Genomic DNA, 15705 nt, shown 5'->3' with positions numbered 1-15705 from the left:
CCAGAGAGATCCACAGCCTTGCCCTTTCTCTCAGCAACCCTCAAGGCTACACTTTCTACCTTCACATGAGTCCACGGTCGAGAAAGTCGTACATGCTGACCAGTCGGATTAATGCATTAAAGCTGAACAACCACCACAGAAAAACTTTCTTTCTGTAGAGACCTTGCATTTGAAGTGAGTCAAAGTCATGTTAAATGTAAAGTTTGAGTTGATTTTTTGCACCTAGAGTATGACTGCGCTACAGCTGCTTTGATATTAGCATACACGCCTGCACACATGCACTAAACCTGATTCATTCAGATAATTGAGAGCTATTGAAACCTTTGGCCCTAAAGGGCAAAAAATGCATGACAAACTCAAACACACAAGGGATGAGCAGTTTGCTCAGAACATATGTGTGTCTGCTCAATATGCATCCGTTCCTTTTCTGACACATGCCCCTCTTTCTCGTCCCCCATACGGTGGCTTTTGTCTTCGTCGCCGGAAAGGCGGGGTCCATTGCCATGGTGACTACTGCAACAGAAGGCTGAAGGGTTTGACTTCCTCATGACCTTCACAGACGGGGGTGATTGCCCTGAAATACAGCCAGCGCTCTCCTTTATTTGGAGTATCCAATCAAGAGGAGAAAAATGATCAAACCGTCCAGAGCTCTTAAGGATTGCACGCACAATTGCAATCACAGTCGGTCTGAAGCACCTTTCATTAGCATTACAAAGCCATTATGATAACACTATCAAAGGTAGAAACGGGTTGCCTGCTAACTAAGAAAGCTGCGTGCACGTGATACTGACTTGCTCGTGCTGGCGTCAAATGTAAGACGAGGATCAAAAAACATATTTGCAGTGGGTTACGCCTCTAATAGAGCTCTACATGCATTTGTGGAGAACCTTTTTCTTTTTTTTTATCCGGTTCATCGGTATGAGTCATCAGAGCAGCAAATGTGGGTTTTCTAATGCAAGTATCAGTCTTAATTATAACGACAGACAGACAGATAGATATATAGAAACCGCATAATTAGTGATATGGTTAATTTCTTCAGTATGCACACTGCTCCTCAGTGAGAAGAGGTGGAAGGTGTTTGGTGAAATGAAGGTCATACTATAGAAAAAAAAACATGATTCATCTCATGAGTCACAAGATGAGTTCACTTTTCACCCACAGAAACATCACAGCTCTGAACAAAGCCTGGAGGATGCCATGCATGAGAAAACACACACACCATCGCTCAAAGATGTACCTGAGAAACCAAATAGGAAATTGTGTCCTTTATAATGTCTCTTTGTGCACCGCTACTACATCTCTCCTCCCACTCCAGGCTTTTTGTTTGCGATCTCTAAGAAAGAGGGCGGCTCAGAAACTGAATAAGGATTGGAGAGATATGCTCCACACATTTTTAATCAATCTATTTATCTATCTCTGAGATAACAGACTACTTATCTTTTGGCTAAATCTACTCAAAGTAATATTGGAATAGTAATATTACCTTCTTGACTATGTAACTAACCTGACTAATATGAATATATGAATAGAAGAAAACTGGACTGCAAAATAAAATGTTTTTACATCAAACACAAAACAAAATGGACTCTCGCTAAATTAAACCTCAATGAACAAGAAAGTAGCAGACTACAGCTACAATGTAGCATTCTATGCTTGTCATTGCGTTATAAACTTCCCATACGGTTTTTAAACAGGCAGTGCAATAAGCATTTCACTAATATTAGAGTCCAAACAGTGCAGAAAAGTGAATAATCCCACAGCAGATGTTTGACCAGTCTTGAAAGGATAAACCCTCACAAAATATTTACAAAACCCTCCATCAATTAGACCAAAGGTATTTAAGACACTTCTTTAAACCTCCAGTCTGTCACCCATGTACAAAGCTTTGCCATTCTAATGGCCTACAGTGGAGCACTACTATTTTCACCCACTAAAAAAGTGGTTTTAAGTCAGTTATTTCTATCTTTTGCTGTAGTGTGTCAGTAAGAAATATGCGTTTACATTCCGAAACATTTGTTTTGCAATTAATTGTAATAATCCAGTAAGATTTTTGTCTGACAGCAGCCAGTGGTCCACACAGAGATCTGATCTGATCATCATTCAGTCTGTCTGTCTGGAATAATATGAAGAAACAGAACAAACTAAATCCAGAAGAACTGTGGCAATGTCTCCAGGGTGCTTCAGGAGACCTATCTGCAAAGCTACCTGAAAAACTATGCACAAGTGTACTTAGGGCAAAAGCTGCTTTAGACACAAAGGATGCTCACACCAAATGTTGATTTATTTTAGTTAACAGAAGATAATGAATAAATACTGTTTCTTCATGTAATTCCGGACAGACTGGATGATGATGAGATCAGATCTCTGTGTGGAGCATGGGCTGTTCTCAAGACAAAAACAATCTTACAGGATTATTACAATTAATGGCAAAATGAATGTTCCTACGGAAACACCACAGCAAAAGACCACCACTGTATATTTTACTGTTCACAGAGACATTCATCAAGAACACCCGAGTTCTCATGAGTTTGTCATCCTTAAATTGTTAACTAGGGTAAAGTCTCATGGTCTGTCCACTGTTCAGATACAGGACTCATTGTGGACGATTTCATGTGGTTAAAGGAGGACGCTTACGAATCAACTCCATCTTCACAGCACCAGACAAGTAATGCGAGATTACAAGTCAGGGCGAAAGAGAACACAGCGGGAAGTAACTTGAGGCCACTGGAACCAATCCAACCAAAATACACATGAGAAAGACGTTTACACATTCATATCAGAAACAGAGTGGTTGATCAAATCAAAAAACACGACTGTTTACCATTGCACAAAATAATCATTTATTCAATGAAAAATAAAGAAAATATGCTGTAAAAATTACAATGCATGAGGAAAAAAAAACTTTGAAAAAAAGCTGTTTCAAGGATACCCCAAAATGTCCCTCAGTTTTTAAACTTTAAGTTTATGGATTACAAAGGCAAATACAAAAATGAAAAAGCTGTAAAAAAAAATTGCATTAATATCAACATATGTACATCTTGGGTTTGAAGTGTTGTGTCACTGGTAACTCATGAAGGAGGGTCATCTCCATGAATGGCCTTATATTTAGCCATCTCTTCAGGAAAAACCTTCCCCAGCTCAGAAATGAGGAGGCTTTTAAATTTCTGGAGAAGAAAAAAGAAAATCATCCATCCACAACAGACATCTATAAAGCAGGAGAACTGTCTAGCATTTTTAAAATAAATAAGTCAGTGCTGCAGCTTTATTCTGAATCAATGAAAAGAAGGCCTGTTCAGATCAAGAATAATAACTATATAAACAGAAAAGGTATAATCTAGGGCTGCACAATAAATTAAAAAGGAATCGAAATCTCAATTCAACATAAGCTGTGATTGTCATGCATATCTTTCAGATGCATGTGACGCATATTATACCAAGAGATATCCGTGTTTATACTTGTATTGTGCATGTTATGTGCTATGCACTTACACACTATTGCTACAGATGTGTTACTTTGTACATTCTTCATATAACCGTCCTGCAAAGATGAAAGCAAATTCACTCGCGATAGCTATTTGTGGCAAAACATGAAGGCAGTTGCGTTTCAGATCAGACATACAATCGTGAGTGTGTGCGACCTGTATGTGTCAGTGAATGGTGGGTTATTTTCCTAAGTAAAAAAAATCCTGTCAGAAAAACTGCATGAAAAGGTCTCATGTCTATTCCATGTGTATCATTTGCATTGAGCTTTTTTGATGCTTTACGCTGTGAAGAACGTGAATTTAACGTTTTCTAATGTGTGGATTAGACACTTTTGGAAAACACTTGAAAATGCTAGTGTGGATGGAAAGCATTTTAAAACGAAAATGCCGTTTTCAAATCTATCAGGATTAATGTAGACGTAGCCTGAGAGCAAACAATTTCTTCGATTTCATAATCGCATAATAAAATCGTCTGCTATTTTTTTGAGTAACTTGTCAGTGAACTGCAGCTCTCTCTGTGTAGTAAATGCCGCTCCATCTGAAAGCACATGATGATGATATACTGCTGATTACAGAACCAGCTTCACTAACAAAATTTGTGTGTTGATCGCATTTGATTAATCGTGCAGCCCCAATAGAATCTGTGAAAATAAATATATGATGTCCTTTTGTAGCAAATAACCTACTAGCACTTCCAAATTAGTCAGTCATTTATAGTGATGGTAGAACTGAACTCTGAATGCAAACGCTGGACCAATACTCACAGTCAGTGTGTCATTCTTTCCTTTGACCTGCTCATTTTTCGCCAAAGCTCTTTCTAAGCACTCCTTTGTGTACAGTTGAGGGTTACGACCCTGATCAATATACCTGTGCAGAACATCAATAATGGCAATATCTTTACACAGATGTAACATGTCACATTTATTGACTGTAACAGCTAAATGAGTGCTTACAATCTAAACAGAGTAGAAAGGAGAGTAAAAGAAGGTAAATTTGATAAAGAACATAAAAACGTTCGTTATCTGACTACCGTGAGTGGACAAAACCCATTTTGAAATATGTCTAGGCTAGAAATATGTATTATGCATCTTTTTTATGTAATGAAACACTCACTCGAACACTTCCAGCGGTACGTTGATATCATGAAGCTGCTGTCGGCATTTCTCAATGTCCTGCAGTCCTGAGATCATATAGTTCCTGAGGATATAAATAACCACATTTGTCTCGGCTTTACAACAGTAACGTTACTGACAACAAGCCAGGAATGGCTAAAGCTCGCAATCTTACTAGATATAATTTGATTAACCCAACATAAAGTTTCAGTTTCGTATTTAACGTTACAGAATTAACTCACAGTTTCTGGTTGAGTCCGGTTTGACTGCTGGGCTGGAAATCGCTGACAATTATCCCAAGCTGTCGTATGTTTTCGACAAATTTCTCGAGGTGTTCTTCGAGGTTATCAAACTTTTCGGCCATGACGTGCTGTATTTTGCATACAGGTGAAGCGAGCGGTCGGTTTAATTGCGATAAAACAGTACAATTGTCAACAAAAGACGGGGATCTGTTCGCGGAACGCAGCTTCCATGACAGCGAACAGCTTTCCGGCAGCGTTTCATCGAATAGCGTGCGAGTATGGACTGTTACCCTGGCAACGGAATCCTTCGTTGTGCTGTAAAGCGTTTCGAATTGCGGCAAAGTCGCTGTCGTTGGAACAACATATGGGTGACACACAATGCGTTGGTTGATGGTTCGTGCAAACACAAACGATTTTATTTTTTAGTAATGCCGATGGCATCTTACATGTTATATTACAGCGAATGTAGAAAAGCCAGAGATAGAGATACACATACACCAAGTTATACAACGAAACTAAAAGTTAATTTATCGTTCCTGTAACGTCATCCGACAAAGATGTACAGCAGTGATTTAAATGAACAAACGACAAGAGTGGAGCGTTACACTTTAATAACATGTATGTGAATAAAATAAATAAATACAAATAATTACAAATAAATAGACAATATGCCAAATTTGCTAAACATAATGGTGTGCTAACAGAAAAAGCGTTAATATAGACGTCGAGCAATGCGTTATTTATTTTCTCCACCACTATTCAGACAAGCCCCGCCTCCTGTGCCAGGATTGGCTAGCGTGAGCTCTTCGCAGCCACCGCCGCTCTGTGATTGGACACTTTAGAAGTCAATCACATAGCTGTGGCAACTTCAGCAGAGAGCGCTCAGGCCGAGGGCGGGACTTGTCGGAATACTGGTGTGAAGAAAAAATAACTCGCGCTGGACCCTTGATTACTCATTCCGTCCAGGTACAGAAGAAGCCAACCGACCCGAGGTGCTCCGCGTCCGCTGTTCTTGTGTGGCTGCGCCAGACTACCGGTTCAATTCGAGCCGCATTATCGTGTCTCACAGGGAATTACAGGAGTGGGAATACGTATTATACGAACGTGTTTCAGTGCACTCGCGCGGGGAAATGATGCATTGAGGACTCGTCTTGTCTTCCGAGCTCCAGTACACCCACCTCGATCGGCGAGAAGCATCACAAATGGCTACTCTTTTGCGGAAAATCGGTCTAATTCGACTGCACGACCGAGACACGGAGGACCCGAAGCATCACCACCAGGGCTCACTGAAAGGGACTAAAGGCAACCAGAAGAACAACAACATGAAGCACTGCAACACCAGCAACGAGACCAACAACATCCTCAGCACGCCCGAAATCAAAGCTAGGCGCTTCGACGTGTCCGGCAAGGACAAGCCCGCTGTTAAACCGGACAAACCGAGCAAGGACGCGAAAGAGAAGCCGCAAACTGGAGGCGGCAAAGCGACGAGCGGCTCCGTGATGCCCCCGCCGGCGGCGCACCGACAGCACTGCACCCAGGTGCGGACGCGGAGGCTGATGAAGGAGCTGCAGGACATCCGGCGGCTCGGAGACAGCTTCATCACGGTGGAGCTGGCGGACGATAACCTCTTTGACTGGAATGTGAAGCTGCATCAGGTGGACAAGGACTCCGCGCTGTGGCAGGACATGAAAGAGACCAACACCGAGTACATACTGCTGAATGTCACCTTCCCCGACAATTTCCCCTTCTCCCCGCCGTTCATGCGCGTGCTGACGCCTCGGCTGGAGAACGGGTACGTGCTGGACGGCGGCGCGATCTGCATGGAGTTATTAACGCCCCGCGGCTGGTCGAGCGCGTACACCGTCGAGGCCGTGATGAGGCAGTTCGCTGCCAGTCTGGTCAAAGGACAGGTGAGGGTGGCTTCTTGCCATAGCGGTGTTGATTTCCTCACATCTCATGTTGCTTGACGCCATCCTCCATTTTGGCAGGTGAATCGCGTAAAAACGCGCAACATCCATTCAACGCGGGTCCATTTGGTAGTGTCTGTTACATATATTGCGTGTGAGTTTAATTTCATCCTAAAACACGCTCAGAAACATAGCCTACTCATCTTCATGATACCTTTACTTCTACACAACACGAGATGTCTCCGTTCACTTTTATAGCATCTTTTCCCTTACAACGAAAGTAAATGGTGGCTGAGGTTGCTTTTGTGTTCCTTGGAAGAAAACGTCATGAGGTTTCGAACAAATTGAGGTAGAATTGTCATTTTTTTAATGACTTACATCTTCAGCAAAGAACACTTGTTATCTAGCCAACATAAAAGGCTCGAGTTGGCTGTTTTGTTCTTTGGAGATTATGAAAGTTCTTGATACACCATGTTATTCTGATCAGTATGGGCTTCATCCATTAACAGAGCAGAGCAAAGCTTTCATTGGTTTGATGAAGCACTAGTACACGTGTTTATTTAAAGCATCATAGAAAGATTATCATAATGCACTGTAGCAACTTAAAAAAGGGTCTTTTATGTCATCAGGCTGTAAAACCTGTTTTGGCAGGACATTTATTATTAAGAGTGTTGGGTAACCAAAATAAGGATTTCATGACCACATATTGCTTTAGTTTAGTTGTTGCTTTTTAGGGTGTTTCCTACTACATTTCAGATTCTTCACATCAAAATGGGGGGATTTGGATATAGTTTCTTCTATAATATAACCATATATATATTGATATCTGCAGATAAAGGCTGTTTTTGCATCACAAATGGTCCTGCTATTGTTACAATCATAATCTGGTGCTATTTCAAACCATTTTTCTTACAAACGCACTGCAGCCTGGCTCTTAACTAATTTAATTAGATGGGCTCCAAAGATAGACCACATTAGATAGTCCTGTTCGAAGGATGAATGCAAAACCCATCCTGGGTCGTGGAAATGGATGAGAATCCATAATGAAGCTAGAGACCAGCCATTAACCCTGTTCTGTAAATCTGAGAGGAAAGACCCGTTCATCTACGCTTACCTCAACTTGTCAAGAGCTCTTAAATGCCAAATTCATGATGAGCCTGAGGCAGCGGTGACTAGATAATAATTTTCCCCCGAATGACCCAAAGCACTCAAGGGTAATTACCATTTTAGCTGCTGCTGACACAACAGACCCCCCCCCCCCCCCCGACTGATCATACTTTGGCTTTTGCTGCAGAACTTTCATGGTTTATCCCATTGCTTTAGACTAGAATATGCATTGACCAGTAGGCTACGGATTAAAAATGAAACAAATTCCCAAAATGTCTAGTGATCAAAACCTGCTTTGTTGAATTTACAGACACCTTCCTTTCAGACATAAAACAGTAAGTGGCATCAAACAGGCTTTATGCGATGCTATGATGCACAGAGCAACTCTGTTTACCCTTATCTGGCACATGTAGGTTACATAATCCCTACTGTCTGTGTTGTCCCAGAATGCACAGAGGCCGAGCGTGACCATTGACTTATCTCCATTCACAGGATTACCCATCAGGCTCTTCACATGGGCACTGTGTTGCGTTCGATATGCACCAAACCAAAATAGCACAGTGAGACACAGTTGATGCCGTTAGCATGCTGCAGGGAAAACGCAGTTAACATCGGAGCAGTTCCCTCCTTAGCACTCTCCTCCGGTGCCTCTCAAGCGTGAGAGAAGCGATTTCCAAGAGAGACCGTAAACACAATAAAGCTTAATTAAGGCTACAATGGTTCCCTTTAATCCAAAAATCACAGGCTTTTCTGAGGGGATAGGGCAGCCTCTCCTCGATTGAGCTCATGTGGTTACTTCTGGGCCATTAGATCTCATCCTGACTGATAGAGCCTGAGGGAAGTGCTGGCTATTTGTGTCTCACTGTCCCTGCTGTCTTACATCAGCATTGGCACTAGACTGACCTCAGTCCTGGGGCATCTGAAAGCACATCCTTTTGCTCATTTAGTGGATGCTGGGTCTGTGGGATTGTTTCTCTCGTATGTAGCCTGAAGTGGCATATTTGTATGGTTGTGCTTTGCTCGCAGAAACTGATACTTTTGCTGGTCTTAAAGGAGAAGTTCAGGCCAAATCATGCACTTTTAAAAAATAAAGATTCTAGAAGGGGTATTTTGTAATACTAGGGCCTTTTCCACCGCTTTAGTTCCAGAGCTAAATGTACAGTACTAAAGTACTGGGATAATTGTTTTACTCCGTAACCATTTAAAGTGTTGCTTTCACACCGACAGTGTGTATTAGGGAGTGATGTAAGCCAGTCGACAGTGATATCATTTGTGCGCATCGTTCAACAACGTTCACAAAGATGCTATGATCGGAGCTGTGTTTTTGTTGTCTCGTGGGTTTCACAATAATGGACAAGGAATCTCCAACGTCAGCTGGCAGTGTTACATTTTCTACAAGTGCCTGCAGTGCACTTCACCATCCGCCCATTTATCGCTGTTCATCATACTTGCTAAACAAGTTTGACACAATGTTTACACTGTGTTTTAAAGCATGGCGTGTGAGGGCGTTTTGAGACCAGTTGTGCTGGTTAGACCCTGCTCTGGAGTAGGAGCTAATATAATTCTCGAAAAAGGCAGTCCGGTACTCAAATCACACCCAGTTCCTGTGGTGCAAAAACACCCAAAAGTGGGAAGTTCCACAATTTGTTCTGGTACTATGAAAAGGATCCTGTGGTGCGAAAGGCCATTATGCCATAAAAGAACCATTTTCGGTTCCCTAAAGAACCTTTCAGGGAACAATTCTTAAAAAGAACATTTTAATATTTATTATTAAATAATTATTATTAATATTATTGATTATTGATATTATTGATTATTGATATTAATTATTGCTATTAAGCGCAAGGTTGGGGGTTCAATTCCCCGGGAACACATGATGGGTAAAAATTGATAGCCTGAATGCACTGTAAGTCGCTTTGGATAAAAGCGTCTGCTAAATGCATAAATTACTTGCATGGGCCACTAGAATTTAACATTGCACAATATATATAAACACCAACTTGTTACTTAATCTTTCATGATCCAATTTCTTGATCAAAATCAGAAATTTAAACCAAAATAGACTCTGTTTACTTCTTAATGCATATTCCTGGTCTTATTGTGCACATTAAATGGAATACTTTGTCAAACCCTCTTAATTTTTTCCCACTTTTCATGTTCCAAACCATTCACAGGTGCTAGAGTGTCAAAATGTAAGTCAAATAGTCAAAATGTAAAAATAATAAGAGATAATGCGTTTCTATGTTGATTTTTGAAAGAGTTTTTAAAAGCAGCAGGATTGGTATTAATTAAAAAATAAAATCTGGAGTTACAAACTTTGAGATCTTAGCGAAGGGGATTCCATTTTTTGCATGTGCAGCATTGAAAATCTAATTTTTTCATCCTTTGAAATGGTTACAGCAGTGGGCGAACTTCATACTCTCTGGACGTTTTCACTGTGGGATACTGCAATCCTGGATGCACTTTTACATCATTTCTATTCCCATTATCCTTTAGCAGTGATCAAAATGGCTGAACCTGGTGTTAAAATGCTCTGGTAGCTTGTTTAAATAATTCAGCCTGAGGTTTTATCAAGCACAGCTTCTTGATTTACTGTGTCTTGAAAGCCCAGAGCCAGTCGGCTTTGAAATTGAAAATGGGAAAACCTCTGAAAATGGAGCACCAGGACCATTTAATCACGCCACAAGCCGTCATTCACACATCTGCATCTGCATTTCAGCTACGTAATATATGAAAAGACTCAGGAAACTGTTAAAAAAAAATAATAATTGGTGTCAGAGTCAGTCAGAATCCACCTACACACATTCCCTAATTTTTTATTTCATATTTAAAAGTCGATTTTTGACTCCTCTGACCCAAGCTTCTTTGATCCTTTATAGCAAACCTCAGATGGCTTTTTAATAATCACCTAAAAACCTAATCATATAATGGCTTACTAATAGTTGTTTGCACATTAAACTGGCATAGAAAGCAGTTTATTATAATGGAATTACATTTCACCCTTAATCCATTAAGCCTAAATTATATTTGTTAATTAAATGTTGCGTCCAGCAGAACATGTCAGTATATTAAGATCATGTATAATTTCCCTCTCGGACAAACAATCCATACACTGCCCCTTTGTTTAAGTCAAGTATATTCTAAAGAATGAAGCTTTTCTGCTTATATATTATATGTATTATTTATTTTCATCATAATATATTTATGTATTCATTAATAATGCTATATGCAATAATTAAGTATTAAACTTAATTTTTATTCTTACCATTTACCAGTTAATATTCATCTCTCCATCCCATTTCCTCTATTCATTTTAAAGGTCCTTCAATTCATTATAGAATCTCTCACTAGTTTTTTTTTTTTTTTGACACGTCAAAATTGTCATTGTGCTAATCAATGCGTTTTCTTTTTAGGGTCGTATCTGCAGGAAAGCAGGCAAGTCAAAGAAGGCCTTTAGTCGTAAGGAAGCCGAGGCGACCTTCAAGAGCCTTGTCAAGACTCACGAGAAGTACGGCTGGGTGTCCCCTCCCGTATCCGACGGCTGATGTCTGCATCTTCGACGGCGATCCCGACATGGCTTTTTTCAGTTGGGTTTTCTTCTTTTTCATCATCAAACTTAACTACGAAAAAAATAAAACAAGCTAGCGCATCATATCCTACACATAAACGTGGCACATTCACCAACACTCCGTCCTTCACTCTTCTTCATCGATGTGCCATGGACCGAACACTCGCTGCGACATCACAATTACTCATGAGTGGGCGTCACTGCGGCTACATGGACTCTGGATATGATTGAGGCTCAAAGCAAAGTTAAATGTGCATCATCTCCACTCTATATCCTGTCTGTGTTTTTCCCTCCATCCATCCCTCTTTCCTTTTTATAGCTGACAAAGCATTGCACTGAACAGCATCAGACTTGCCCCCATTTACATGCAAATGACTTTGTTAACACCTTAATAGATAAGCAGAACATTACACTACATTTGAGGTTCAGTTTCTCTGGTTTCCTCGTCATTGGCTGTGCTGTTTTTCATGGTTGGATGCAAATTGATTGTAATTTATGTAGAGCTGTGCACTTTCTGTTCCTCTGTACGCGTGGCAAAATATAGACATCATTGTGTTGCGTGGATGGTCATTGATTTCCAATGGAGAAGAAAAACACTAGGGCTTGTTCAAACACACAACAAATATCAGATTTCTTTTTTAACCACATCCAATTCAATTTCTCAAATTCAATTGTTTTTTAAAGTCTGAACACATTCATACATGGTTTGAAATCCAAAATGTTAAGATCGGAATCATCGTTTTAGCTGATATTTTCTCAACTGTTTGATAGTGAACGATTTCACAAGTCAGCTGTTTTGGATTCTGTATATACATAAATGCGAAAAATGCCTCTTGGAAGTCTAGCACTGCCACAAAATGCCATGATAGACTGTGTGCAGAGGCGAAATTCCCAGTTTTCCATCCTGTCTTTCCACACTGACAGCTGCTCTCGGTTGTTATATGAGAAAGTCTGGCATCATGCTGACGCTTCCATCACTAATATGGCAAGTAGATGCATTGGATATCGACTACACAATCTGAACAAACACACCACTTACAAAACAATGGATTATCAGTCCTAAAGATGGGATTTGAAAAGTTGGATTGATATGCGGAGTGAACAAAGATTCATTGCATATGCAGGGGTCTAAGATTAAAAAATGTGAACCACCTCTGTTGGTCATTCTAATATTTGTTTTTGGAGAAGACCAAAAGCTCTTAATTCGGATGATTTAGATACCAGATGGCATTAACGAATGTCAGTGTCCCAATGGGATCTCAGTATTGGCAAGAGAGAGGCATGTGACAGACATACTGATTTTTGCAAACGAGATGTAGAGCGTTTGTCCCCATGGAGCACTGAGTGACAGGACAGCGCCGATCACTCAGACCTGAACCCTTGTTGGCGAACTTCAATGCCACATCTGATGCCCCAAATATTAATTGTGCTGATTCGCTTCTATGTTGGCTCATAAATCAATACGCTTGTGGTTGTGGGCCTGATTCCTCCACCTTGCACTGACTCTGCATCACTGTGCTGATCAATACTAGACTAGAACAACAGGACAAAATGGCAAACGGCCCAGGAAATAAGATCTCAAGACTGTAAACGTCACTCTTGAATCACGGAAATCAAAGCTTAAGCTCCATTACAGCTCCAAACCTGGACTCTGGTAGCTGGTGCCGCCACTGTTCACAAGAACCAGATGAAGAAGGACAGAGGTGGGAAGAGAGAGAGAGAGAGAGAGATGCTGAGGGGGCAACTCCTTTGTTCTGAAACCTTGAGGAATGAGGGCGTCTCGTTTAGTTGCCTGATTGATGCTCCGAGAGAGCCGCAGCTCCATGCCTTGAGGTTTATTGACTTCTCCTTCAAATGTCAGCGTGAATCCGGAATGCCCCAGACTGCATCTTGTGAGCGATGAGATGTAGAAGAGCTCTGTTTATTTTAGACCCCACCCAACCCACGGGGCTCTCCACATGGTGTGTGAAATACAAATGACGTGACAGCTGGCTTTGTTGACACATTTGGCGTTTTAAAGGAATAATTCACGCGGAAATTGAAATTCTGTCATTTTCTTACCTGTATGGTGTTGTATCTTTGGTGAAACGCAAACGGAACAACGCCGAAGTGTGTATTTGATGCTCTTTTCCCTAATATTGTTGATCTTAAAAATAGACATTCAAGTAAAAAGTAGTGCGCTTCGCTGTCTGCTTTGTTTCAAATTTGGTGCATTTAAACTTCATGAGTCATACTTGATGTCAGTGGTGTCATCAAATCATCAACATGATCAGTCCTTGTTGGTTTTGGAGTATGAATATGTGGAAATGCAAATGAGAGCTATGGGGAATGGGGAAATAATACCCCTTTTTTGGATTTTGTTGGCCACTCATTGTTATAATTAGACCAACATTACAATACATTTATGGTGCATTTGTTGTCATTTCGAAGCTTGACAGACAGAATCAGTTCTCATCAACTTTAATTAAATGGGAAAGAGCAGCGATTACATTCTTCAGATTATCTTCTTTTATTGTTTTATAAATTTAAGTCAAATGTCTGGATGCATAAACTGTGATCGAGTTTTCATTTTTGGGTGAATTATTTTTAAATGATGCTTTATGGTTGGAAAAATCAGATTTCCTTCTTGTGAGATGCGGTTCATATGATATATTGAGGCATGTGCCAAAAGCTTAATGTACATTGTCACCATTTCCTCGTGTGTTTTCTTGTGTGTAACTGCTGTGCTCTCAGTAGAAAGACTCTTTGCTGTCTCTGATGATTTCAAATGTCACACAAGAAGCTGCTAATTAATATGGCATTTGAACAAACAAACAAAAAAATGATGAAGACATTGATGTATAAATGATAAAAACAGAAATGCTGATGCCCTAAAGGCAGATGGAGGGGAAACAACACTGTTGATCCGTTATTAATATTTATTATTTCTGTCTAGTAGCTTTTTGTGTTATTGATATTAAGGTTATCCAATATAATAAATGGTGACTGTGCAGTGCTTCAAAAAGCAATCCAGTGGCAAGCACTACATTTGACTGTATACAGTGATCATTTTATCTTGGTCATTGAAATTAAATAATACACATTGTTCACCGGAGAACCTCTAATTCATGTTCGTATCACGGCAGCGATTGTAAAAACATTTATTGCAGATTTCTGTGTCTGGTCGCAGATGGTATCTCTTATCACGACTGAAGTGCATTTGGTCTTCTCCAGACTTGGACATCATTGAAAAGTGGTTGTGCATTTTCCTATTAAGAGAGAGGAGATACTGTACCAAGGACTTATTATTATAACCAGTCAAAAATATTGAGGAATTGGATGTTTTCCGGTTTAAATCATAATTTTGTGATATAGTTTAGATCAGTAGATTGCAGAAACTAACTAACAGAGTTAATCGTCCAAACGAGTGAGATGATTCTGTTGTATTATATCTGCATGTGGTCTGTGATTGTTAGCTAGCTAACTTGGTTTGTTTTTCTGTTTTTCAACAAAAAAAAGCAAGAAAGTTACAAAAAAGAGCAGAAGCCGCTTCTTTGTATTTTATTTTATTTTTGTTTTGTTTGTTCAGTCCTCATTTTCTTTATTATTGTCCTTAAATGTCAAATTGTGTTCTCTGAATGTGTTTTAATTTATTTGTAGTTTGCCAAAATGAAGATTTTGAAGCATGTTGCAGGCATTGTCACTGATGATAAAAAGAGAAAGAAAAAATAAATGGAAAAAATATAATATATGTACCTGAATTGAGAGGAGTCTGGTATATGGAGTGATCTCAGGCTTTCACGGGGGTGAAAGGTAAACCTACAAGACAATGTGTTTTCTGCACTGCATAAACATCATGCCAGGATGTGGTCAGAGCAAAACCAAACAGGAATGTGCAATAAAGGCTGTTGGCTGATTCCACCCTGGAACAACTTTGTGCTTGTCTTCCTTGCTCTCTAGGCTCTCTGCAGGCACTGAGGTTTGGAACATGAGGTTTTGTTACGCCCTGTGGGTTCGAGGATATCAAATCACCCGTGACGGTGAATGATAACACCAGCTTCTCACCAGAACACCATCAATGCTGTGTGCACTGGTCACATTTCCCCTCATTAAGACCATATGCACATTTCTCAGTATATATATATATATATATATATATATATATATATATATATATATATATATATATATATATATATATATATATATATGTATATATGTGTATGCTCTTAAAGGGCTTAAAGAGGCTTCTGCCTGTAATGTGAATTCAGGCAATTTCAGGTGTTTAGGCATGCAATATTTACCTGG

General features: G+C 40.0%; 2 protein-coding genes across 3 annotated transcripts; one reads left to right on the top strand and one right to left on the bottom strand.

The window, feature by feature from the left end:
• Positions 1–2816: 2816 nt before the first annotated feature.
• Positions 2817–5158, bottom strand: LOC113119542 (mediator of RNA polymerase II transcription subunit 10-like). The gene is made up of 4 exons (XM_026289102.1): positions 4837–5158; positions 4596–4679; positions 4247–4349; positions 2817–3164 (listed from the first exon to the last, which is right to left on the bottom strand). The coding sequence occupies exons 1-4, from the start codon at positions 4956–4958 to the stop codon at positions 3069–3071; spliced, it is 405 nt and encodes a 134-aa protein (XP_026144887.1). The 5' UTR covers positions 4959–5158; the 3' UTR covers positions 2817–3068.
• A 391-nt stretch (positions 5159–5549) lies between these two features.
• On the top strand, positions 5550–15162 carry LOC113119540 (ubiquitin-conjugating enzyme E2Q-like protein 1). Of its 2 annotated transcripts, XM_026289101.1 has the most exons (3): positions 5550–6746; positions 6825–6897; positions 11264–15162. In XM_026289101.1, the coding sequence occupies exons 1-3, from the start codon at positions 6039–6041 to the stop codon at positions 11305–11307; spliced, it is 825 nt and encodes a 274-aa protein (XP_026144886.1). In that variant the 5' UTR covers positions 5550–6038; the 3' UTR covers positions 11308–15162. The 2 variants fall into 2 exon arrangements, with proteins under 2 accessions (XP_026144886.1, XP_026144885.1); XM_026289100.1 differs by lacking the exon at positions 6825–6897.
• The last annotated feature ends 543 nt before the right edge of the window (positions 15163–15705 follow it).

Source organism: Carassius auratus, chromosome 19 (assembly GCF_003368295.1).
Source record: "Carassius auratus strain Wakin chromosome 19, ASM336829v1, whole genome shotgun sequence".
Lineage (NCBI taxonomy): Eukaryota > Metazoa > Chordata > Actinopteri > Cypriniformes > Cyprinidae > Carassius > Carassius auratus.
Note: the sequence above shows the minus strand (reverse complement) of the source record. Positions and strands in the feature narration are given on the sequence as shown.